Source organism: Excalfactoria chinensis, chromosome 3 (assembly GCF_039878825.1).
Source record: "Excalfactoria chinensis isolate bCotChi1 chromosome 3, bCotChi1.hap2, whole genome shotgun sequence".
In the NCBI taxonomy this organism is placed as follows: Eukaryota; Metazoa; Chordata; class Aves; order Galliformes; family Phasianidae; genus Excalfactoria; species Excalfactoria chinensis.
The window spans coordinates 51,031,651-51,058,247 of NC_092827.1; the positions used below are offsets into that span (position 1 = coordinate 51,031,651).

A 26,597-nucleotide genomic window follows, 5' to 3' on the forward strand; every position below is an offset into this window, starting at 1 on the left:
TTGTTTCTGTGTTGGTTGAGAAACCTTACATTTTGTTCTAGCAATCTCTCAAATTAAAAATCATAAACAGTTTATGTGCTGCTTTTGTTAGTAATGAGGTCTGATTCTCTAATTTTATTTGCCTTCCTATTATGTGTTGGATTCCCATATTCTTTCTGCAAGTTTGAAACAAGGCTCTTGTTTGTAAAACTATATATGCAGCTGCTTGTTTGTGTATAACAACAATAAACAAAATCTTTACACAGCAGACTGCAGCACCCCAAACTTGATGTAGCTGTATGCAAAATAGCTCAGGTAATATTCATAAGCTACCTGCAGCAGTGAAGTCCCAAATAGCAAGAAGTGAAGTAAATTAGTCCACCTTGGGGCTGTGTTAGTGAGATAACCTTTTGTACCCAGGCAGTCTTCTTTGAAGTCAGTCATTTCTGGTCATTTGCAGAGCTGATGACCTCAGAGCATTTTCACTGACAGACAACATATTAACAGTTGCTGTAATAACTCTTGCTGGGCTTAGGCAAGACTACTACTGCTGATTGGATGGGTTTAGTTGTTCCACATTGTTCTATTAGAATGCTTGTGGCATTTGTGTGGATAATATCCAAATGTCTAAAGACTAAGGACCGAAGGTAAAGGTCTTATTCAAAGTAATTTTATAGTTTATGGTACTTGGTTAGAGTTGACTGTCCCAGGACCTCATCCAATACTCTAAGCTACTGTTCATTGAGAAGTTTCTTTATTATGCTTTGAAGGAAAAAAAAAAAAAAAGCCTTAAATATATTTTATTGCAGTATTCTAAAGCTATTTCAGATAGTAGGGCTAGCATTAAGAAAAGAGGCTTGAATATCCATTGTTACAATACAGTACAGTTCCCAGCTTTTCTTTAGTTACAGGTGGACATAGTATGCCAGGTAAGGAACTGGAGATTGTTCCTGTTGTTTATACAAGAAATTTGAGAGCAGAGTTGATTTGAACTAGACAGACTGCTGGTAGTGTGCTGTGTTTTATGATGCTCGGGGTTTTCCATAGTACTGCTTGCTAGAAACACAACTTGTACTACTTCATCAGAAACGTTATCATTTTCCTACCCAAAAGATACTAGTATGTCCAAGTGAAAGTAATCCTTTTCATGCTTTTGCTTGTTGAAATTAATGATGTTCATGGAAGTGAAAACAGAAATTTTGGAACACAGTGCAAAAATAGGGCTTTGTAACACTCATTGCCAAAATCTCACAAATAGGAATAGGATTACACTCAGAATAGAGGTTTTTTATTTGTTTGATGCCTGCTTGCAGTTACACATCAACAGACGTTCTACTCGTTAAGCTTAGTAGCGTGGCATAAAGCACTAAATCCATCATCACCCCGAAATAAAGCAGACTCAAGTTCTCTTTTTATAACCGAATTCAAGAATTCAAGTTTCTATTTTCCAATAATAATGTATAAATAAAAAGAACAGTAATAAGTTTTGCTCTCCCCATTGATTTTACTGAGCCTTGAAGTCTGGCATCTGACATGACACCTACCTCCCTGTAGGTCCCTGATTGACATGTATTGAGGAAGACAGTAGCAAATGTACTTCTGAATGGGAAAGCATTGCTCTTCTGAAAGTGCTTTCTCTTTCAGGACTTTTAGCTAACTTCATTATTACAATTTATGCTTGAATAGAATGGCAGTCACGAGTACATTGCTGGCTTTCCCAGACTGCCTTTAATTACTGTGGATGTAGTGATAATATATGCACTGTTCCTAAAGAGTTTATGGACTGAATCCAGTGAGGATAGTGAGGTTAGAAGGAATCTATTCCTTTATTTAAGAAGGCATTAGATCTTGCTTGAAGTGCTGGCTGTGAGCAATATGGTGCCTGTTTAATAGCCTTAAAGCATTGAGAATCCAAAGTAAACATGGTGACAGTTTCTGGTCAGTGTAAGACACTGTGGTTGGTCTAATGTGACATCCCACAGCTGCTTACCATTGTATAGACCAACACTGAACTACATACTAGGAAGTGGGAAAAGGTTTTCCTGCCTAGGAAAATTATAGGTATCGCTTAAAGGCCAAAGCTTCTGTTTGTAGTCTGTGGTCAATGGCATAACTTCATTTTCTTAGAACAGTCCAGGAGGAAGGAAGAAATGGAACAAAGAAAGTTTTGTAGAAAATGAATACATGTCTAAACATAAGTGTCTTTTTTTTTTTTCATTCACAAGAGGGAAATAAATCACAGTATTTACTTGACCTAACTTAATAAGAAAGTTTAGAGAACCCAGCCTAGAGAATTTTCTTTCATGCACAGGTAATTAGTTGCAATCAGTGTAACTGCTTCTGTGAATGAAAACTGCTTGTGCTAGTGGTGAAATCAGCTTCCTAATGTGCATGTTGATCAAGCTCAGTACAATTGTGTAGTGTTATTAGAGAAAATGAAGGCTTTCTAAACCATTCTGTGGTCGCTCACAATTGTTCTCTTTTTCCTTTCTGTCCCACAGATACTCTGTGTCTGCGTGTTAACAACAATCCTAGGATGTATATTTGGCCTGAAGCCTAGCTGTTCAAAGGATGGTAACTAATATACCTTTTATTAGTAATATTTCTAGTAATTACTTTTTTTCTTCCGTGAGTTAATTTTAGTTTTATCAGAATGCCACCCTTTCTTGCTACATGAGGAACATTGGATGCTTTGGTTGAAATAGTTTTGTTTAGAGTGGTATGAAAATACTGGGAAATTAACCTCAGGTGTACTTAGTACCTGTGTACTTACTTGAAAGGTAAACTCATCCTGATGTTCAGTGTCTAAGCTGTCAGCTTCCACGTATCCCAGCTGTGCCTGCGGTGATGTCATGTGGCTTTTTCTCAGTTCACTGTTTAAAAAGAAAAAAACACAAACAAAACCCCCAAACCAAGAATTTCTATTTCACGTTATCCTGGAACATTTATTTTTCATCTTTTCCAGTCAACTATGAAAATAAAAAGGTGGTTGTTGTTGTTTTTTTTAGTTAGAATTATTGTCTGAAAATGTTCTTTGTGGAATTTTTTTACTGTTTTCTGCCCTGAAAATAAATTATTTTTTTTTGATGGTGAAGTTTCTTCAGGTAGAAGGTTAAACATTTTAAGAAATCAAGATTCTCCTTGAGAACAATTTTATTCATGGTACAAATCTAAAATAATTGAAGGTCTGTTTAACAAACAGTGCTGCAATGATTTTTAACCCAAATGCAAAATATTCCTTCCTTATTAGAATCTGTTTAACTTTGCCCACTTTATTAGAGCTTTGCCATACCACCACATTACTACCTTTTAGTTTACTACCTCATACCACACGCTTCAAGACTTTTGAGAAGTTGAAGGCAGAATTGTGAATTCACTTTATTTACTGCTTACAGTAAAACACTGGCCAAATAAGGTGCTGCTAGTGCTGCAAACTAGTAGTAAGTTGTTTTGTTCTTTTTCAGGCAGCCACGTTCTACTTTAGAAGACTTTGCCTTTCATGCATTAAAACTGAACAAATATTAAACCACTAACCAGTACACAAAGGTTCATGTCTTTGTGTCTGATTGGGAACAGATCTTCCCATGTCTCCGAGTGGTATCTTGACTGTGATACAGTGGGATATAGAGCTAGTCTTCTTCACTTTCTGTTCTGCAGTGCCTCTGTTTTGTATGAAAATAGCCATTCAGTCTGTGGGAGAGATGCAAGCCTGCCTCATGTGATCTAGATTTCAACTAATGTTTATTTGCTTACATAAAGTAAATGATTGTCAGCCCTAAAAATGAAGATTGGTGTTATCTACACTGTCAAGGCTCTCTAGCTGAAAACAAGGGTTCATATTTCCTCTTATGGAGATATTTCATGTACTGAATGACTGTACAAATATCTCCTGGAGTTGCTGAGAGGCAGTGGCAGTCACAACTAGAATTGTAGTCCTTTTTTTCAGTGAAGTCTGCCAGAAATGAAATATCACATTCCTGTTAAAACAAGACTTTGTTTTTCCCCCTTCATCATGACACTTAAATTCAGTGAGATAAAATAAATGTATTTAGTTGGTTTAAGACTTTTTTTTTTTTTCTTCAGCTGCTGCGTTTTTGGTTTTTTTTGTTTGTTTGTTTGCACCCCCCCTGTCAGTAGTGGAATGACCAACTGTGTCACTCTGTAGGCTGATTGTTTTCTTTGCATGTTGATTAATAACACTATTCTATATTACAGTGAAAACCTGCAAAGGTCGTTGCTTTGAAAGGACCTTTGGAAGCTGTCGTTGTGACAGAGATTGTGTTAAGCTTGGAAACTGCTGCTTAGATTACCAGGAAACATGCATACAGCCAGGTAAGGATGGAAAAAATTATGGAGGCAATGAAGGCAAGTTCTCATATGGGACAGCTTTGCACATGTGAGCTCTGCTGTGGTCAGGTGGTCATTACTTCAACTTGAAATGGTTTTCAGGGGGCAAGAGAAGGAAGACTGAGCAGTGTGGTCTCTCTTCTGCAGTGGTCCCACCTCCTCCTCCCCTCTCTGATGACAGTGATGATTACTAGGGGCTCCTGGGGAAGGAGCCTCAGGGCTAGGTGTAGCTGTTTTACATTCCAGTGAAGCTTATATGCGTTAACAGGAGAGAGAGACTGAGAGACTGTGTTGCTGCACTCTCCTTGAAAAGTGCAGGAAGAACCGTGTCTGCAGGTCTCAGCCAGCCTTTTGTTTTCTGTGCTTGGTAGTGAGAGAACAGTGGCATGCATTGTCCCTTGCATCAAGTACACAGCTAGCACATTCTGGGGCTGGGAAGAGGAGTGGATTCTTTATATTGGGTCTTTGTGTCAGTCATGGCCTACATGAGAAAGGGGGAGGACAGAGCTGCTCTGTGAATGCTCTTTTCCTACCCAATACCCTGCTGTTCAAGCACGCTGCTCTATTATTCCCTTGCTTGAGTGTGAAGCAAGGCTATCATAATGGCCTCTGGGAAAATGTGGGACAACAAAATAGACTGCAGTGGTGGAAAATAGTCTCAAAGCAGGAAGTGATCATGATTTACCAATTTCGTGAGATAGGCAAATATGTGACAAGTACCATGCAAAAGTATTATGGAGTAAGATGTTATTTGGGGTAGTAACACTAAAGACAGAACTTGTGTTTTTACCTTAATATTTGATTTTATTTGAGCTCGTATATAGTATGCATTGATCAGAATAAATCCACATAAATTACCATACTTAAGGAGACCTGTAGAAAGATTCTTTCTGTTGACCTTTTATGATCTGTGGTATTTTTAAGCATATGCTGCATAATTGTCTTCAGATGGCTGTGCATTCGAAATGTTTAGTCATGGCTGTTAATGTTTTCCAAAATGCCAAAGCTTGCACTATTAGGCATGTATGAAATGCCTCAGGACTTATTTTGAGGTGGAACTTAGCATTCAGTATTTTGACACTTGCTTGGGTGTTAACTGTCATATTGTCCCTCTCTCTCATCTGTTTGTAGCTCATATATGGACATGTAATAAGTTCAGGTGTGGAGAGAAGAGGCGACCAGAGTATCATTGCTCCTGCTCAGATGATTGCATGGAAAATAATGATTGCTGTGTCAATTATCAAGCTGCATGCAAAGGTAAATGCCCTCAGCGAACTCCTGTAGTGTCTCTTGTGTACCCGTGTTTGTTTGAATGGTGTAAGGACATAGTATAGTTTTAAAAACATAAAGTGAAAAAGATGCATTGATCAATAAAGGAATTTACTGTCTTGAAAAATAAATTGCACTCATTTGTTTTAAGGAGAGGCAAGCTGGGTTGAAGAAGAGTGTGAGGACATTACTGAACCTCAGTGTCCAAAAGGGTGAGGATAATGTATATTTGCATAGCTCTGCTCTTTGCTTTTGAGATTATTTTTCTCCATGTGCCTTCCTGGGACCTGCTTGCCTTTCTTAGTCATAGTAGGTGTCGCTGCCAGCCAGCTGGGGACACCCATTCAGCCAATATTGAGTAGTGCGTACTAACAGGCCGGGTTGCTCAATCCCAGCAGCACTCACATAGCCCAGCACTTGCTTGACTTGCAGGATATGTCTGTTCCCACACCCTGTCATCTCTCACAGCTCTATGTTCTGGGGAGCCCTTCTTTGTGTCAGCTGTACTTCTATCCTAAACATTCTCCAGCATACCTAGTCTCAGAGACCCAGCTGGCAGTCTCAGACTCTGAAGACTTTCTCTCTTCCCCATCTCCCCCTGCCTGCTCCAGCCCCATAGCTGCAGGACATGGGCAGATCATTGTCCCAGTGTCAGCAGCCCTAGGAGAGAATTTTTAGCAAGCTATCTGAGCTACTTTCTTCTGAAGGCATAAAAAGGTTCCATGCAAGCTCTCATGGGATCATTGATCATTGGGTCTGTTCCACGTTGGGTCTGTTCCACGTTGGGTCTGTTCCTGAAAGCACCAGCAGTTGGGGTCAAATAGCACAGCACAGTTCCCAGCCAAAGACTCAGCCTGCACTTTGTGTAATGCTCTTGCTGTGGGATCTTCAGGTTAACAGTAAAGCTGAAGTTGATTGCACCCCATTGTTGAGTGCATCAGGCATTAAGTGACTTAGCCATTCCTGACTGAAAAACATTCCATTGGAAAATAAAGTGAAATATGCTGTGGGAATGAGTTGAGTTCAGCTACATTCTTGTCTGAAAAGAGTCAAGAACAAATGTTGATGATTTTGAAATGGGGTGCGAGAATACATTTAGCAAAGGAAAACTTTATTTTTTGTCGCTACTCTTTTTGACTTAAGGTATTTAAATCATGCTATCTTTATTTGGTTTATAATATTGTCAAAGTGCATTTTTTTTTTAATGGTTCTATACTAAATTAGCATTTTTTATTCTGATTCAGAATAGCACTCACACTTCAAAATCTGTTTTAAGACAGACTTTGGAGCTTCTTTCTGCATTAAGCCCAAGTCCCTGATAAGCTTCTATGTAGGAGAGCTGTAGCCAGCCAGTTGTGGAAGCTTTTGTTATTAATTCTTCTTCTGAAGTATTAGTGTAGGGCTGTGTGCTGGAATCTGACCCTAGGATGCTGACTTTCCAAGTACAGGGTAGGGAGTGATACTCCAAGTATGGATAAACAAACAAGAACCTCATACAGATTCACAGTTAATGGTGCAGATGTCATAGGGCAGCTCCTGCTGGTTAACTTGTTATAAGGAGTTTGGGGTTTTGTTTTGTTTTGTTACTTTTTTTGTTTGTTTTTTTTTTTTCTTATTCAGCCCATGGAAAGAATGCATAGTTACTTTACCAAAATAGTTTTAATTGTGGCAAAACCAGAAATGTTGCAATAAAACCCAGCTAAGGAAAGGGTGATGTGTGGTCAAAGTTGAATCAAGCGGTGTTTACTGAAAGCTCACCTCAGACTGTTAGCACACAGGCTTCTCCACAGACTGACAAGTCTGTAAACAAATCGCTTCTTCCTGTGGCGGAACAGACAAGAGCACAGTTGACTTGAGCTTAGCACTTAGTTTTCGGCCTCAGGGTATTGGTTCTGATTCTGTACATATTCATATATGTGTTTTCTGGGCTCAAATTGGATTATTCATGTAGTGCAGATGAGACAAAAACTGCAGTGTTCAGTGATATGCTTAATCTGAGAAATTCTGCTGATTTCAGTCAGACTGCTCAAATGCTTTAACTGAAGCACAAACGCAGATAATTGTATGAGCTTCAACATGAACCAGTGCCAGATCCTGCACTTTGGTCACGATAACTCCATGCAGTGCTACCAGAGTGGCTGGAAAGCTGCATGAAGGAAACGAATCTGGAGGTCTGAGTTGACAGCTGGCTGAACCTGCACCCAGGTGGCCAAGAAAGCCAGTGGGTCCTGGCTTGTATCAGAAATAGTGTAGCCAGCAGGAGCAGGGAAGTGATTGTACTTGGCACTGGTAAAGCTGTACCTTGAGTACTGTGTTCAGTTTTGGGCCCCTCACTGCAAGAAAGACATCTAGAACATGTCCAGAGAAGGGCAATTAAGCTGGTGAGGGGTCTGGAGCACAAGTCTTATTAGGAGCAGCTGAGGGGACTGAGATTGTTTAGTCTGGAGAGGAGAAGGCTTAGGGGAGACCTTATTGCTCTCTACACTAACTTGAAAGGAGGTTATGATGGGGTAGGAGTCAGTCTCTTCTCCAAGGTAATTAGAAATAGGATGAAAGGTAATGGCCTTAAGTTGCACTTGGTGGAGGTTCAGGCTGGATATTAGGAAAAACAGCTTCTCAGAAAGAGTGGTCAGGTGTTGGAACAGACTGCCCAGAGAAACGTTGGAGTCTTTGGTGAGCTGGATGAAACCCTATGTGTCTGGAGATCATTCATTATTTACTTTCTCTTTGATAAATGAATCTTTATTCTTCCCATTGAAGCCTTACATACAGTTGATGGAAAGGAGAAAGTTTTACTTCTAATGCTATATGGCTGTGTATAGGCAGTGTGGTAGGACTTCTCTGTGTAGGATGTCTAACTTTTGTTGTTATTTTTGTGGTCTAACCAGACTGAGAAGCAGGTCAGCTTGGCAGCGTTGTCCGCAGTTCAGTTCTCTCATTCATAGTGGCTGGTGAACCTGCTAGACCACAGCAAGCCTGTATTGCCTGCGTTATGTTTCCATAGAAGCCAGCTTATAGGAGTAGATAATTACCACTGCATTTCCTTTATCTTGGAGTCAGGATGTAACTATGGCATACATATTTATCTGAGTGCTATGAAACAGCCTTGTCATATGGCTTGCACATAGCCGGCATGAATCACAGAGAGGGCCAAAATTTGGGCTTCTGAACTCTCACCTCTGCTTGCTCATGATAGGTTGTTTTGAAAGTAGCAAGTGTAAGCCTAGATATTGCCAGAAAGTCATAGAAATCACTTATTTATCTCAGAACTGAGCTTAGGTCAGTTTGTGAATTCAGGTTTTACTCAACAGGGGTTGTACTGAAACTTTTCCAAAGAACACAGTCTAATGTAATGTCTCATGCTGTGCTTCCCTGAATACAGGATAGATCATCAACCATTTGAATTTCAGCTTGTGTAGAGGATACAAGAAGCAAAATGGCCTATCTTGTCAAGTGTGTGAGGTAGTCAGTACCTGGATTTGCAGACAACTGGGACATACATACTCAGTAGCTGGTTAACTTGTAAGTGCCCAAGATGCAGTAGTGTTGAGTCCCTTTCTAAGGGGCTTTTTTGCTTTTAGTTAGATTTGTAAGCAAGTAATATTGAATAGGTTTTGACTCAAAGTTCATATTTGATTGCAGGAAATTTGCAGTGAAATTTTTTAGACCTCTCCATTAGAGAGAATAAATTAAAAAAAAAAAAAAAAAAAGAATTGAGAGAAGGTGCAGAGATCAAAACCTGTGGTAGAAGAAAATGCCTGTAATGTGGGTGAAGAGATAATATGAAGTTTTCTTACTCTTTTTTTTTTTTTTTTTTCACCAGACTTCACTCTTGGCCTTGATGGTCATAAATTTCTTATTCCCAGCTTTACTGTCTCTATTAAACTTTCCAAAAGATGGTATTATAGATGATATATAGATGAAAACCAGGCTACAGGTTCATTTTGTCTGAGGCAGGGTAAGCTCTGTGATGGTTCTGAATAAAGAAGTCATTTTGGCTGAACTGTTTTCCAGTAGTTTCCACCTGTTGATTAAAATTTTCTTTGGATAGACATGTTCTGGTTGTCTGACTAATCTTCAGCTGAATGCAGTCACGTTTGTTTTAGACTGGAATAAGGCTTATAAATGTTTCATTTGTCAGGGTAAATGGTGGTTTGGATTTTTTTGTGTGGTATGTCACCTAGGAAATTGTCAGCGCTTTACGAATAATATTTGTCTTCTTTCATCACTGTTTTATTTTGGGAAACTGAAGTGCAATGAAGTATTTTTTAAAAAATTCCATTTTACAATTTGTAAACAGTAAAAGGAAAAATGAGCTTGCAATTGGTGTGTAAGCTATATATTCATTTATTTTAGGCAAAACTATATTTTCAGTGATTGATTTGTTGTTGGACTGCAGTGCTTTGACAGCTTTGCATGCTCTCATATACAGGTTTAACGTAAAGATATTTTTTCTTCAGGGAAGAAATTGCTGATGTCTATCCCTGTCAGTGATGCAGTGGTTTAAGTGCTTACAGTTGGAGATAAATCGTTTGGACAGGGCTGAAGCTGGGAACAAATCAAGGCTGGAAAACATGGGTATTGTGGAGACTGGAAAGGGAGAATTTGTTTTTGCTAGTTACAGTGAAATCAGTTTCTGAATTTACCTGCCAAATTCTGGCCTGAAATACTATAGCTGTAGGGCTGCATTTTGTGGTTTGAGATTGATGGTATTTGTATATAGGGAATGGTGGTTCAGTTCTGTTTGGTTAAATAATCTTAGTAAGAAGAAAGGAAAAATGTGTTACCGTACTGTTTGAACATATCCTGTACATAAGATTTTTCTTAGTTTTGTTTTATTTATTTATTTATTTTAAGAGCAAAAAGTAAATTTTTCTCTTAAAAAATGCTGAAATTCAATAATAAAAATACTTTACAAATTCTGGAGGAGCAAAGTTAATAAAGAAGAGCTACAGATTACTATTGCCTTTCCTCTTTCCCTTTTGTTACCTGGGGAAGGAAGGAATTGGGTGATGCTCCAGTGAGGCTGACTTGAGGAGAGAGTACAGGAAAACCCAGATGGGTTGTGTGACCATCTTGGCTTGTACTTTATTTTGTATGTTTGTGAAATTAGGCCCTGTCACAAGGTGCACATATGTGCCTGCACACCTTACCTCAGCCTCTTCAGGCAGGGTGTTGTGCTAGCCTGCAAAGAAAGGAGATACTATGGATGTCTTGCATTCTGTTATGCCAGCCTGCAAACCTTTCTGCTTGGGCCTGGTTTGTAGTCCTCTCTTTATCAGCCTGGTTTACACTCCCAAAAGGAATATGTCTAAGATTATTGGGAAATTTATTTTTCAATTTAATGATATGAATTTATTTTTCAGTCTTACTCTTAATACTTGATGTTCTGTTTATACAGATTTAACAAATCTCCGGTGTTACTGTTTTCGTTGGATGGCTTCAGAGCAGAATATTTGCAGACTTGGGGTGGACTTCTACCTGTTATTAGCAAATTACGTGAGTAGTTTCCTTGTCTAAGCAATATCACGCTGTCTTACCACAAAAGCCCATTGGATTTGTTTTTCTGTAGATGCTTCTATTCTTACTTTTAAAAATCGTCACTAATCTTGCATAGCAATTCAAGTTTTTTAGTTTTTTCCTTATGTAACAGCTTTGTAGAGAACTTGAGTTGTTTGGGGGTGGAAGGGCAAGGAGAAGGTATTAGAAACAGTCCATCTGGACTTTGGACTTTCAGTATAACCTTAAAAGAAACAGCTACATAGCCCTCGCAGTATTTCGGAGGTGGATGCTTCTGCTGTGAGTTTGGCATAGGCTCACATTTTAGTCTGTATTGCATAGTGTCTCATATTTAGGAGGAATGGCTTTGAAGAAAATGGAAAATGAGGTAGAAGGCATTTCATTTTGTTTTTGAAAAAAAAAAAAAAAAAAGGAAGAGACTGGGAACAGCTAATTTAGAAGGGCTGGTACGTGGCACAGACTTATGAATGTGGGAAAACCTTTAGCAAACATTTTCAGAATAAAATAGAGCTTCATAAATGCAGATATATATATATATATTTCTGTGGATTGTGTAGTGTCTTACTGAACTTTGAAGTTTCTAAGTAACTTTAGCTACTTTTGCTGTGTCTCTATTTTTCCTGTGCTCTCTAAAGAACTGGTGGCATTTCTTGTCTGAAAAATATGCCAATCTTGTTGTCATTCATAAATTACTACCTGGTGTGACTGGTTTCAGTTTGACTAAAAATAAATAAGTAAAAATACTTGCCTTTTTACAGTGGTTGTTACAACTTGATCTGTTCCGGAGCATAACAATTCACAGATGTATTTGAGGTTTTGGCTTTTTTTTTATTCAGTGTTAGAATAAAATAAGGCTTTGAAAAAAATTCATAAGATGCAGTCATTAAAATTTTCGCCATAAGAAGGGCATTGGCTGTAATCAGTGTTACAGCTCTGGCTGAGATACAAGACAGTGTCAAAAAGCATCTGCAGGACTTCTTGGCTGCCATGTCCACTTCCACATGCGGAGTTTCTCAGTTCTTTGGTTTGGATAGGTTACAGTGCAACTTTTCTTGGTGACTTCCATAATGAGCTTGTATTTCTGTTTCCACTGAGCCCATGATCAATTCTAACTACTAAGAAATTCAGTTGCCACAAACAAATTTTTCTGTGTTTTCATCAAAGTGACTTGGAGCTTTTGGTGATCAAAAATTCGATTGTTTAAAGATTCTAAAACCAGAATGTCTAATAATGTTTTAGACAGAATAAAATGAAAAACAATATGGATGGAAATACTATTTCTGTGTTAATTCTGCTGTTTTCCACTACTCTGGAACACTTTTTGTAAGCTGATTGTCCTTTATAATACACTACAGAGACTAATCAGCCTGGTCTTTCTTACAAAACCTTGCTCTCTGACCTCTTTTCCTTAGTAAAGTTGTTGAAAAACTAAGATGGAGCCAATGTCCTTCTGTAAGAGCAAAATCATCAGATGGACAGACATTGGTTTCACTAGGAAGTAGATCATATGACACTGAGCCTTCGAGTCTCCATGCGCCTGGCATCCCATCCATCTCTGGTCACTGAAAATGGTGGAAGCTGCCAGTTCTGTGAGGGCATAAATATTCCTACAGTATTTTATTGTGCTAGACAGGGTAGTGAAGTCTACCCCTCTGGGAGACTACAAATTTTAACGGATAAATTGCTTGGCAATTGTTGAAAGATTGTGCTGAATCCTTCTGAAGGTCGTATTTATCCTTTTAAAGGACTGGTAAGTGTTTGAAAGACTTAATGTTTATGAATGATGGCGTGTACGACACCATGAATGGTTTTCCATGTTATCTAATGTGACTGCTTACAGTTTCCTTAAATTAGAGTGTTTCCAAATCTCCAGATTTTCCCCTTTAAAACGTTCAATGGCAAGTACAGTGTTCAGTTGTAGTGCTTGCTTACTTCCTAGTACTGATAGAAGAGAGAAGATAATGGCTATATTTTTAATTCAGACATATCTGCAGTACAACTCTGATGTCTCCCTGGAGATCCTTGAGCAGAGTAAATGACTATAAGGCAATATCATAATTTCACATTTTACCAAGTTTTATTACACGCCCACACCTGTCTGTGCAAAGTGGGGTATTCAGAGTGGTGCTGAGGCTTTTTAAGGAATATATGCATAACCATTATGTGTACACAGAGGTTCAGAGAGGTCAGATTCACATGATTCTTTTCCACCATGATATCATAATTTAAAATAAATCCTTTTGTCTTCAGTCTAACTAAGACAACAAACCAAAAATAGAAGTGATAACTCATGGAAAGTGTCATCAAAAAAAAACCTCTCAAGTTTTGGACAAAATGTGTTCAAAGTGTGTTTTTTCTCTAACTTAAAGCCAAATCAACCAACCAACAAACAAAACAACCCACACAATGGCAGGAACTGTTGTTTACGAAAACAACCTCAACAACAGATTTGCAGTTGGTTGAAATTCATCAAGTGTGTTGCAGTACCAAAGGAATACAGCTAATTATTTGTTAGTTCAGAACGCAATGGTAAAGAGAATGCCTGTGTAATCTGAGAGGGTTTTTATTGCTGGCTTCTTTTTATCTTAATTCCCACAAAAAAATTGAGTTCAACTAAGACATAATCCAAAGCCCCAGTCCCATGAATTCTAAGTGCTTTGTAATGAAGCTTCTTGTGATATCAATATTTTTGTTCACTTCTATAAGTATATATGTGACCTAGAGTGTGAATGAAGATGCAGTGGTCTTCTTTCTATAGGATTGTTAACTTTGGGCTTTGTAGCATCCATTGAAATATTTTTGATTTTCACATTGTATTTTTGATGTTGTTAATGAAGGCTATTGCCAGGTCCCGTACGTTTGCCTGTGGAAATCTAGGCAGGTATCTTGAGTAAACTTTGAGTTGTTTTGGCCTGAAAAGTGTATCTTCAAAATAATAAAGACCATGCACTAATCCTTCTTCTTCTTCTTCTTCTTTTTTTTTTTTTTTTAATGAAGATAGAGGAAGCTTTGAGATTTATTCTACAATAAGAGATGATTTAAGTAAACAATTAAAGAGTGCAAAATGAATAGTGATTTGACAGGTGATTGAGAAAGTCAGGAGCTGTTTCACTTCTGAGAGCTCCCAAGGAGCTCGCTGGTATAAAGCTGCTCATTTCACCTTCTGCTCAGCAGGACAACTTTGGAGGGAGTGATTTCTTTGATTACAGTGAGGGTGGTGAGACACTGGAACAGGTTAACTGGTGTTGTGATTGATGCTTCAATCTTGGAGACTTCAAATGTGAGTCTGGATCAAGCCCTAGGCCACCTGATCTATCTGTAATGGCCCTGTGCATTGCAGGAGAACTGGACTAGTTGGCCCTCAGAGGTCCCTTCCAACTCTAAGGATTCTGTGATTCTATAATTACTCGTTCTTACCTGTGCATGTGCTTTTCATAAGGACTGTAGATCTTGCTCATGTGACCATTGGAGTTAGTCATTAGGAATATTTGAAATTTGTATTAGTAACCATTCAGTCAGCTTGTAAATAAACATGGGAAGAAATAGGAGACATTAACTCCAGAATTCTGAAAAATGAAAAATGAAAACTTTCTGGAAGCATAAATTAAAAATAAAATTAATAACAAAAAGTGTTTCTGCGTGATAGAAATTTGCTGAGGTTTCTTCATCTGTAATTTAGCTATTTTGCCTTCTTCCCTCTCTCTAGAAAGATGTGGAACATACACTTCCAGTATGAGACCAGTGTATCCTTCAAAAACCTTTCCCAATCACTACTCCATTGTCACGGTAAGTATTGATGTATACCACGTTCCTGTTACTGAAGAAACTTTATTATCAATTGTTACCAAGGCAACAGTGTTTTTTTTCTTGTGTAGGTTATTCATTCTGTGATTGATGATAACCAAACCTGGATAGGGATGTCCCAGTCCTGACCTAGTAAATTTCTTTTACTTTCTGTGTGTAAGAAGAAAAACAGAGATTTTCAGGTCTGAATGTGGGGCTGGAATCTAGCAAAGCTTTACTATTTTCATGATGTGAGAGCTAAAAGTCAATTAAATACTTGAGGATCTGGATCTTCTTTCTTATCTTCCCAGTGTTTTGGACTGTCTTTTGATAAATGAGCAGGAGCAACAGCAATGAGATTTTTAGTTGTGTTTCCTCCCAAATATCCATGTTTAAGTGTGCAATTAGAAGCATTAACTGTGTTCTACAGCTACTTTAGAGTATCCCTAAATACAGTGGAGACCTTTAACTCAGCTGCCCATCTTTGTGAAAATTAGTGGGCCATGATGCTTATGAGGGCGCTGACAGTGTTGTTACTGCATCCTTTAATCTAAAAAGAAGCCAACCTGCGTGTTAGCAGAGCAGTAAGTCTTTTCAAACTACCTAGCAGCTGGTAACTCAGAACTTCTTTCACTGTTTCCATGATGATTTTCCGTACTGGGAGCTTTCAGCCACTAATACATAATTTTTATTTGAAATGCCTGCTTCTTATTACTATTACTTTTCTTTTTTAACTGAGAAGCAGTGAAGAATTAAAAGATAGGGTTTGGTTGCAATGAAAGGTACTGATTTTAAATTTGGGAGTTGAATTACGGAGGGTAAACAGACAGTGGTAGTTCTTTTTCCTTACTGCATTGCAACAAGTTTTATTCTCCTTTACAGGGACTGTATCCTGAATCTCATGGTATAATTGATAACAAGATGTATGACCTCAAAAGAAATGCATACTTCACCCTCAGAAGTGAAGAGAAGTTTAATCCAGCGTGGTACCAAGGAGAGCCTGTAAGTATTAATGCACTGCTGTGAGCATACTGCGGTGCATTTTCATATTATTTAATGGCACTTGGTTACATAGCAATGTTGAAAGAGTACAGAGGATACTTTCAATTCAGCCAAGAAGGGTCACTCAGCATGGTTAGGAATAGCCATTCTAGAGCTGCAGAATTAGGAATGAAGCAGTATAATAGATTTTGTTGAACTTCAGTGGAACTTTCCCCAAGGAGAAAACTAGCTTAAAATAACTTATAAAGATACCAGATTTTGTTCTGTTCTCAATATCAAGTGTGTTTACAGTTAATTCATCTGAAGAAATTGACAGGCCAATTAGTTTTGGTAGTAAACAGTAGTGAAGGTTTGTATTCTGCCCAAATTACTATTGAGTCTAAAGATGCAGTTCCAGAAGAAAAACTTGTAGTTCAGTCATACTCCTATTGCAAATCTGCTGAGACTGCCTTCAAAATGAAATGGTGTGGAAAAGGTTGGTTGAGTGCTAGCATGAAGAACAGGAATGGAACAGATACAACCTTTTAGTAGTAGTGGGAGGACTTATTTTTTGAGGAGGGAAGAATACTGTTAGACTCTGCAGACCATGGAGAAAAAAATGGTGCATGAGTCAGATGGGGAAAAAAAAATAACTGAAAGTAGGAAAAAAACCCTGTAAATCATAGAATCTGTTGTAAAATTGAGAGAGTTGACCTAACTGTTGTTCCTGTACTTCATAGTATGCACAGTTCCTTGGAAAATTCCTGCTCCTTCTTGCTTACCACACTGTTCTCGAGACATTTCTGCTTTGTGGTATTCAGCCATGGTTCTGCTCCTAGCTGTGGGAGCTGATACCTCCTACATCTGTCCTGGCTCTCCCTGGTGTAGCAGCAAAAGAGATGCAGGTGTTTGCAATAAGGCATCAGATGGGACAGTTTATTGGAACTGCAGATAACAGTGATGCACGAAATTGACTGTCCTCTGTGCTCCACTTTCTCTTTTAGTTTTTCATCTTTCTGGAATGCGCAGAAGTGGTGGAAGTGGTTTGCAGTTGAGTGAAATCCGCTAATGACAACAATTATTCTTCTACAGATTTGGCTAACAGCTATGTACCAAGGTCTAAAAGCTGGTACGTTCTTCTGGCCTGGATCAGATGTTGCAGTTGATGGGACTTTTCCAGATCTGTATAAAGAATACAATAGGTATGTGAAATCTCGTGTCTTGGATTAATATTTTACTTCAGCTGTTGCAGTGGGACTAATCCCAGAGAAAATATAGAAGTTTTCCTGCATTTCTTAACAATTGTGCACAGTATGGAAGAAAAGTAGGCCCCAAGTAACCTATCTTATTCTGTGATTGGTCTTCATTGCAATAAATAATGTCCTGCCTAATGAAAATGCTACATATATCTAGTTATCATTTTTGTAATAATCTCAACTCTCTTCAAAGAAGCCAGGCTTTTCATTTCTGTCTTCATATGATCATTCTATAATTCTGCATCCTTAATATAGCATAGAAATCCTGATTCTTGACTTAATATCAATACTTTTCTTTAGTGACTTGTACATGTTCTGTAACTTTGTGAATGCCTTGTGTTGTTGCAGGTCAACATGCTTATTGTTGGTTTATTTTAGAAACTGAAATGATGATCTACTTTGTGACATAGTATGAGAACTTGTGCTCGAACTATATAGACATATAATCCAAACCTAAGACTTTTTCAAAAATTAATACAGAAATGAAAACCTGTGTGTGGCTTTGTAACTTTTAATCGATTAATCTGTTTGAAAAATAAACTCAAGCAATACTGGGAGCTGAATTCTAATCTCATTGCAGTCAGTGGGAGGACACTGACTAAGCAGGCTTTAGAGCAGGTCATTAACTCTTGAAGAATCCTAGAAAATTAGCACAGATAAACTAGTGTTCTCTTATATATCCATTAATACCATCCCATTGAATACAAATTTCTCTGAAAAAGAATGAAAAAGAACACTAATGTAAAATTTTATATGTCTTGGAAATATATTTAGCTGATCTATTGTTTTGATACAGCTCAATTCCCTTTGAAGAAAGGGTGGTAACTATTCTTCGCTGGCTGCAATTACCTGAAGATGAAAGGTAGGTATACAATTGCAAGTGTGAGTTTGGTCCAGTGGCATTGCAATGAAATGCTTTGTAAATACGATTTCTGTTTTAAATAGTCTGAAACGTGACTCTGGCAATGTTGAAGTTCTGTTGATGCAAGCCTGTTCTTATGAGTGAAACCTAATTTTACTGTTACATTTCTCTCTTTCCCTTTAATGTGTCCTGCCTCTGAATGATAGAGTTGTTACTGATATTTTGTATCCATTGTTGAAATATAATCTCTTCAAGCCGTCTCAATGTGTATGTAAAATATTACATTTTTGGTACTGTTTGATTTAGACCACACTTTTACACTCTGTATTTAGAAGAACCAGATTCCTCAGGCCATAAGTTTGGACCAGTAAGCAGTGGAGTAAGTAATTTCTTTTTTTAATTTGAAGTTTTGATATGATTCTATAATAAAAAAATTCTAAAATAAATAATAGGCTGTTTGTCTGTAATTAACATTGATACAAAACATGTAATAAGCAGCCTATTTAGAAAGTCTAGCTTTTACATATATATATATTTGCAATAAATTTAATCACCAAAGCATGTTTAGATATATTGTGTGTTGTTTTATCTGCCTGATACTAATACTTAATGTTGAATTTAGGGGAAAAAAACCCAAAACAAAACAGGACAAAAAAGAAAAAAAACCCAACCCAAAACCCAACACAGCAACAAAAACACTACCAAAGATTGTATAGTTTAATCTTGTCAAAAACAGAGGTTTTAGTGGTGATGGTCCAACCTTGGTGGATAAATATTCATGTTATGATTTTACTGTACAAAGGTTAGGTGAATATTGGTCTTACCGCCCTGAAGTTAGAATTATTGCCTTCTTGGGAAAAGTGATAAAAGGGAAGATATCACAGACTGTAATATAGCCTTTGCATAAGTAGGCAGTCTTCGGGAGTGATCAATGTTGTGGTTTCCAGGAGTACTAAGTGGCTTTCTATTTTTACAAACTGAAGTGAAAAATACAAAGGTAAAAGCTCTCCAAAATTGAAGAACTTTTTACTGAGTGTTTATAAAGCTTGAGGTTCTAGCTATATATCTAACCTCAGTGGTGACAGTAGCAGAAAGCTCTTGATTTTTCAAGGGCAATTTCAAGGACAGTTGCCGCCAGGTCTGTTCCAAATGGGAAGTTTGAGGAAGGTTGCTGCAGGCTTGGCTTCATTCCTCTGGTGTTCTGCCACCAGCACTTGTATCCTAAGGCATTTGCTGTAGTCCTTGGTTGTACCCCTAGTAAATTGACAAACATCCTCAATTTCATACTTTAAAACTGCTCTCACTGGCTGTAATCTGATTTATTTATTTATTTATTTATTTTTCCAAATGCTTTTAAATGAGAAAACACATGACAACATGTAACTTAGTCTTAGTGCAGTATGAGGGGCAGAAAAAAATGGGACCAAGAGCTATAGGGATATAGCCAGTCTTTGGTAGATGAAGGTAGCTTTGAGTAGCATAGATGCTAGGCAGTCTTCAGACACTTGTTCCATTTAGCATGATAGATATACCTCTTCAGCCTGTTCTCAATAGACACAAAGAATACGTGTGTGAAGGATGGAAAACTGAGAGAAGTGGGAATAGACAAGAAGCCAGTTAAATGGGATATTAAGAATGCTTCATTCTTGTCTGCAAATTTCCCCCTTTACTTTGCACTTTTATATGCTCCTCCTTTATGTGCTTCTTGTTGTGAGTTTGAAGGTTGCTGCATAGTTGTTAGTTGCCTTGTGTCTTTCACCTATGTCTGAAATGCATCTCATCTTAAATGGTGAGCTTTTATTTATTATTAGCACATACCTTTGAAGTTTAAATTTATTCCCTCTCTCTAGAAATGTGGAGATTATTGGTGTTGGTTTTTTCAGTTAAAATGTTTAAGAAGGTACTTGACATGCCTACTTTTGTCCTTGCAGGTCATTTTGGCATTGCAGAGGGTAGATACTATAGTTGGGATGCTGATGGATGGTCTCAAACAGATGAACTTGCATAAATGCCTGAACATTATTTTTATATCAGATCATGGTAAATTTGTTTTTATAAAATACGTCACACTTTTGAAAGGCTTTTATAAAGTAATATCCTGAATTTATTCTTGTACGTTTCTGGTAATTTTAATTATATGTTTTATACTGTGAAGATGGCATGAGAGACAATCAGTTTAGATGGGAGTTAGACTATAAGTGCGAGAAAAAGAAGTGAAGAACACGGGGAGGGACACCTGGTAAGAGAAGCAAAAAAAAATGAATTGGAAAAAAAAAAACAGGTTTTGTTTTATTCTTTTAACTGCACTACACAATGGTCTATGAACTGCTGAAGTAAAAATCAGTGCCACACATTTCTTTCAGTTATTAATTCTCTTAGCTATTATTAAAAACCTGTGAGTATGAAACTTGGATTTACTCCTGTAGTAGCTTTTCTATATTTCTTTAATTATTTCTATAATAAGAGCTAAAAAGTTGTATCTTTCACCATTCCATTTTTTCAACTTTGCCTGACAAATGAAAGTACACTTTGATACAGCATAGGACCAACTTGCAGAACTCACTGTCACTGGGAATGATTTATGCCAAATATACATGCAGGTTTAAAATATACCTAACAAATAAATGGATGATGAACCTGTCAAGAGCTATAATTCAGTATGAGAGTTCAAGTGCAATATGCAGCTTGAAGTCCCTTTGACTTCTGAAAAACTCCTAAGGGACAATAGGAGAAAGATCGGTCCATAATTGATGTGAAATAATTGACATTATTTCTCCAGATATCAGTTGAAACACTATGAGGTAGGATGCTGGACTAAGTGAATCACAGAATCATAGAATTATAGAATGGTATGGGTTGGAAGGGATCTCAAAGCTCATACAGTTCCAAACCCTGCTGTGGGCAGGGCTGCCCAGCTACCAGCTCAGGCTGCCCAGGGCCGCATCCAAGCTGGCCTTGAAACACCTCCAGGGATGGGGCACCCACAGCTTCTTTGGGCAGCCTGTGCTACTGCCTCACCACCTCCTGAGTAATAACTTTCTTCCTAATATCTAATATAAATCTCCTCTCTTCTAGTTTTACACCCCTTGTCCTATCAATATTTGGTCTCATCTTTACCAGTGTTCTTAGAGGTGATTTCTTTCTCTTTGAGAAAAATTTGTCCACTTACTCAAGTCAGAGTGACTTTCTGGGCTGAAGAAATGGATATATGTGTGCATATGCACTTGCATATATATACATATATATATATACACACACATATATATGTGTGTGATGTTTTACACTTGCTTTTGTGCAAGTGTATTGTGGTATCCTTGGATCACGTCTTGGTATTGCTGATTTAAGAAAGAAAAAAAAAAGACCTGAGATATTGCATATGTGGTTTCTACAGCTTAAGTTGTATATCTTATACGTCTCATCAGTAAGAATGCTCCAAGTTGATACTCTCAGTTTTAAATGAAGTATACTTCCTTGTGCAGGGATGGAAGCAGGGAGTTGCAGGAAAACAGCATATCTCAACAGCTACCTGGACAACGTTCAAGATTTCATATTAGTACCAGGTCCCGCAGCTCGCCTTCGACCTAATAATGTTCCAGATGAGTATTTCTCTTGTATGTAGTTGTTAAACTCATTTTTACTACTTGGTTATACACTTTAGTGCTTTCTGAATACAAACTTAAGATTCACATAATACGCTGGTAAATCTGAGCGAAGGTCAGCTGGGGACAACCTGAGTAGTAATGAAAGGAAAATACTAAGTGGTGCACACAACCTTTTAAAGACCATTTTGCTTTGTAGGGCCAAAAGTGTACACAAATCCTATAAATTCCTTTTGCTTGTGAACAACTGCAGATGCTCTTGCTATGTGAAAGACATTCTTTTGAATCAGATCTCAAGATAGCCCCCTAGTCCTCCATCATGCCTCACCTTATTTGGTGAATTACAAGTTCATATATGTTTAAATGTATAATATGCTTTATTTCTGACTTCAAGTAACATTAGGCTTTTTAAAAAATATATTTTACATATTATTTTTATGATAATCATCTTTCCTTTTTATTAAAAATGAGTTTTCTCCTAGTGGCCTGACATCAGATCAGTGGAGTAAACTGTAAAAGAAGATAATCAACTTCAGTAAAAATCAGTGAATACCTAAAAAATTTTAACTTCATTATGCAGTCACATTGCAGAGGGACACTTGATATCTCCAGGATTTGATTGTCCAGGATTTTTAATGTAGAACACGAGTGTTTCCTTCATGTTTCATATTTCTTTCAGGGAAGACGTGCTTTTTCCACTTAAGTTGTTCTCCAAGCTCGTTAAAACTTGTATGCATCAACCCCAGTAACTTTTATTCCTGTTTATGTCATTTCTTGGTGCTATTCTAAACAACTTTAAATGATTCCTTGGAGAATGTGGGGTTCAACTGCACTTCCAGCTTCTGTCTGGATAAACAAGTTCAGGGGGAAGAAAAGCAGAGCATCTTCTGCTAGTGATATATGTACTGTTTTCCTGAAGTAACATAGCTGTATTTGTAGCACTACACATATCTCTGCAGGAATTATTAATAGTTCCTTGCAAGTGTAATCCTTTATGTACTCCAGTCAAGCACTGAATATCAGACTTAGGGCAGAGTAACTGTGTGAAATGTAATGTTCCTCTGTGACACGAAATGTCAAGCTAAATGATGTAATGCCCCCTTTTGGCTTCAGTCTAAGAATCTGAATCTTGGCTAGCTTGCACTTGGCTTTTCTTGCTAAGGATATTTGCCAGACAAGACTGCAGTCCTGGTTGTTTTATTTGTTTCTTTTTTTTCTTTAGTTTTATTAGCAAGCAGGAAAATTCTGGCTTAATTAGCACAGCACTTAGCTGCCTTTTTTTTATGTGAGGGCATACTTCTCTCATTACTTTTCTGGTGTAGCTGATATTGTATAAAAATATAAAACCGTAAGTAAGCAAGGGAGGTGAACTAAAATTTCACAGAAGCAATAGTTGGATGGTTGTTTTGCTACAGATAGCTTTTGTTCTGGAAAAATTTTGAAATTGAGGTAATTAAGTTACATAAGGAAAATGCTTTCATTTTACATCTGATCTCTTTTAACTTAGGTGACTAATTCTTACATATGATTCTTCCAGTTAATTATGAAGGCATTGTCAGAAACCTCACAGTAAGTATCGTCTTATCTGCTGTTCTGGAGTTATTTCTACTAGGCATTTTATAGCATCAACTATTTTCTAGTCTGCTGAAATAACATCTGGACTTTGAGTCAGTGACTTTCTACATGCTATAAAGTTAACAACAAAAAAGTATTTCCATGTAGGAGAAGGTCAAAGTTTATTAAGGTATCATATGGCTATCTCTGCTTGTGTACTAACTAAGGTTTTGTTTTCGTTTGTTTTCACTAACTCTTACCTAATGCTATAATCACATTGCTCTTCAGAACTTGTGCTTCTGGACTATGCTGGCTGAAAGCCACATCAATGTGAATCTTAACTCACATCTATTTGATAAACAGCTTTTAGTTGGATAGTGGTATCTTCTTGTCAGTTCCAACTTGAACCTAACTATTCCTGATTCTGTTCTCATCCCTGCACCATAACCTGTTGTTAGCTTCTCAGCTGTGCAGACCTCACTGTCAGTGAGGGCTATGTTGTTTGTGTAGATGAATTCAAAGTTCTACTGTTGCGTATGTGTTGTTTTTAACAATGAATGGATCCTAAACTGTTAGAATAAAATGATTGTCCTGGTATGACCAATCTAAAAAATGTTTCACTATCTGTGACTCCAGTATTACAGAAGTGTAAGATTATTTTACTGGATACTCTCCTACCACTTGAAAGTATAATGTTCATGTCTCAACATAATTGAATGTCTCAGTGTACAGTTTGGTTCTGTACAGTTGTAGACGGTAAGTAAAAAATAACAAGCGTAAATTATTTCAATAATTGCATATAAATATTCTTTTAATAACTGCTGACTGCAAAGCCAGCTCCTATTTGCTATTTAAGTATTTATTAATACTTATGCTCCGTTACTCCAAACATGATGTCCCATTGTTCTTAGAAGAAGCTACTACACACCCTTTGTAAGAGAGGTGCTAAGAACTGTGCATGAAATAAAGAAATCTGTGATTGAACGTGCTGTTTATATTTCAATTTTAAATATTTCAGTGCATAGAACCAAATCAGCCATTCAAAGCTTACATGAAGCAGTTTCTACCCAAGCGTTTCCATTATGCCAATAATGACCGGATTGAACCGCTGCACTTTTATTTAAATTCCCAGTGGCAACTAGCTAGGTAAGTTACAGTTTTCTGTACTTGATTATACAGCAAAGATATCATTGTTTTCTCATAGTCTTTGGCTTCCAGCTGCATAGAGTTCAGTGACAGCTATTGGAGCCTGGAATTCTTGTTTGTCTTAGCAAAGAGATTTTGCAGAGAAGCCAAGCTTTTCTCTTAGTTTGTGCTCACCTGATGTAATCGGGTTATCTAGATTTATCCGTGATAGAGGCTGCTGCCCCTAGAAGGGGAGAAATGAACAAAAACAACGGCAGCAATCTAAGGAAAGAAATTATTTTACTAAATACGAGACACAATATGATACAATATAACTACAACTACTATATCAAACAAGGCAGAGAAAAAGAAAGAGAGAAAAAGAGTCCCGGAGAACCGGGGGCCTACTGCAATCTCTAGGCGACAGGCTGGAACGTTGCTGATAGAGCGAGACGGCAGGGATGGAGCGCTCCAAAGCGAAAGACAGGGCGAAAAGAGGGACGTTCCAGCCTGGGAGCGAGATTATATGTGTGTCCTCCTCCTCTGGTGATTCATCTCTGGCCGCGTTGTCCCCTGGGATATGTAGTTTCCTCCAAGGGCTGAGTACTCGGGATGCTGCCATTCCACAGATCTGGAGCATGAACCTTCCACACTTCCGCATACCCTCTGTTACACTTCCACATACCCTCTATTACACTTCCACATACCCTTTGTTACACTTCCACATACCCTTTGTTACACTTCCACATACCCTCTGTTACACTTCCACATACCCTCTGTTACACTTCCACATACCCTCTGTTACACTTCCACATACCCTCTGTTACACTTCCACATACCCTCTGTTACACTTCCACATACCCTCTGTTACACTTTCTTATACCACCAAAACAGTTCATACCGCACATGATGTCATGATGTAGAATATTGACAGCACAAAACCATGACACCTGAGAAGGCTCAATTCTAATCTCACAGCTATGGATACTCTCCTGGCTGAGTATGCAGGTAGTGCAAATATTCAGTCACACATATTAGAAACTAAGGTCCACATTGTCTTGTGAACATCTTGCCATACTTTAGGAATTTCCAAAGTGATTCCTGGTAAGCATGTGTGTAACTGCTGTTGTTGAAGCAGTTGTTGTGAATGAGCCATGCTGAACTTAATGAACATACTGTTCTGATCAATGAACAGCTCCCATAATAATGGCATCTGCTGTAATAACGCAGTTTTGAACACCTCTGTGATACCTCAGGGCTTTCAACACCAAAGAGTTTTTCAGCCCACATATTCAGTAAGTCCTGCAATGTAACAATGAAATGTGTATAAGTCTTGCAAATCAGGTTTGAGTTTCTGAAAATAAACACATTTCAATAATATATGTGAAACTGACATATGTTTGAGACTTGTTTTTACTAGACTATGAGATGCCCAGCTGAATCCTCTGAAGTACATAACTGTTTATTTTGTGTACTATCAAGTTCTTTTACTCAAATGCTAATGAAATGATAATTTCTTTGCCTGAGAACAAATATTTTCTTCATATGTCATCTGATTTTTGACTTTAAGCAACTCTAAGACAGACTCTTGTGAATGCCAGAGGAATAATATCTGTAGAGGAAACTCTCATTCTGATTCAAAAGGCATTTTTTCTAGAGCTTGAAGGCTTTCTGTTCCCTGTGGAAAAACTCTAAAATCTTTAAATAACAAGTAAATAGTGCATCACTGAATGTATTTTAGGCTGTTGAAGTTTGTAAAGCATGAGTTATATGAACTGTGAATTTTTAATAGGAAACCGCTTGAGATTAAAAGTTGCACAGGTGGATTCCATGGCTCAGATAATCGCTTCCCAAGTATGCAGGTAAGGTTTGAAAACTTATATTGGCTTTTATTTTTAACATCTTCTGATTTGAATATTGTGGTTGCTGAGGTTTGAAATTTATTTATTGCTGAGATCTGGCACTATTCAATCCATCCTTCAGAGATTTGACTGCTGCTGATGAGAATATAAAGATGTACCAATTTTTTTTGTTATAACATTAAAAGCAGGAAAAGAAAACGTATCTTTTCAAAACTTCAAATATAGGAATCATAAAATACAAGAGAATTCAAATTGCAAGGGATCTCAGGAGGTCTCATAGTCCTATCTGTAACTCAAAGCAGTGTCAGCTGTGAGGTCAGACCAGATTACTCATGATTTCGTGCAATTGAGTCTTGAAAGCTCTTGAGTTCAGTGACTGAACAACCTATGTGGGCAGCTCCTTCCACTGCTTTACTGCTCATGGTATAAATGGGTTTACCAATAGCCAGACTGAAACTTT

At 37.7% G+C, this 26,597-nt stretch overlaps 1 protein-coding gene across 1 annotated transcript in view; it reads left to right on the forward strand.

The window, feature by feature from the left end:
* Positions 1 to 26,597, forward strand: part of ENPP1 (ectonucleotide pyrophosphatase/phosphodiesterase 1) — a 49,085-nt gene that overhangs the window by 9,997 nt on the left and 12,491 nt on the right. Inside the window, exons 2-16 of the mRNA XM_072332882.1 lie at positions 2,481 to 2,553; positions 4,195 to 4,311; positions 5,458 to 5,583; positions 5,747 to 5,807; positions 10,997 to 11,094; positions 14,822 to 14,901; positions 15,781 to 15,900; positions 16,972 to 17,081; positions 17,932 to 17,997; positions 18,304 to 18,376; positions 19,929 to 20,037; positions 21,477 to 21,608; positions 23,134 to 23,165; positions 24,169 to 24,296; positions 26,068 to 26,137. Of these exons, the coding sequence (XP_072188983.1) occupies positions 2,481 to 2,553; positions 4,195 to 4,311; positions 5,458 to 5,583; positions 5,747 to 5,807; positions 10,997 to 11,094; positions 14,822 to 14,901; positions 15,781 to 15,900; positions 16,972 to 17,081; positions 17,932 to 17,997; positions 18,304 to 18,376; positions 19,929 to 20,037; positions 21,477 to 21,608; positions 23,134 to 23,165; positions 24,169 to 24,296; positions 26,068 to 26,137 (1,395 nt within the window). The remainder of the gene's footprint in view (positions 1 to 2,480; positions 2,554 to 4,194; positions 4,312 to 5,457; positions 5,584 to 5,746; positions 5,808 to 10,996; positions 11,095 to 14,821; positions 14,902 to 15,780; positions 15,901 to 16,971; positions 17,082 to 17,931; positions 17,998 to 18,303; positions 18,377 to 19,928; positions 20,038 to 21,476; positions 21,609 to 23,133; positions 23,166 to 24,168; positions 24,297 to 26,067; positions 26,138 to 26,597) is intronic.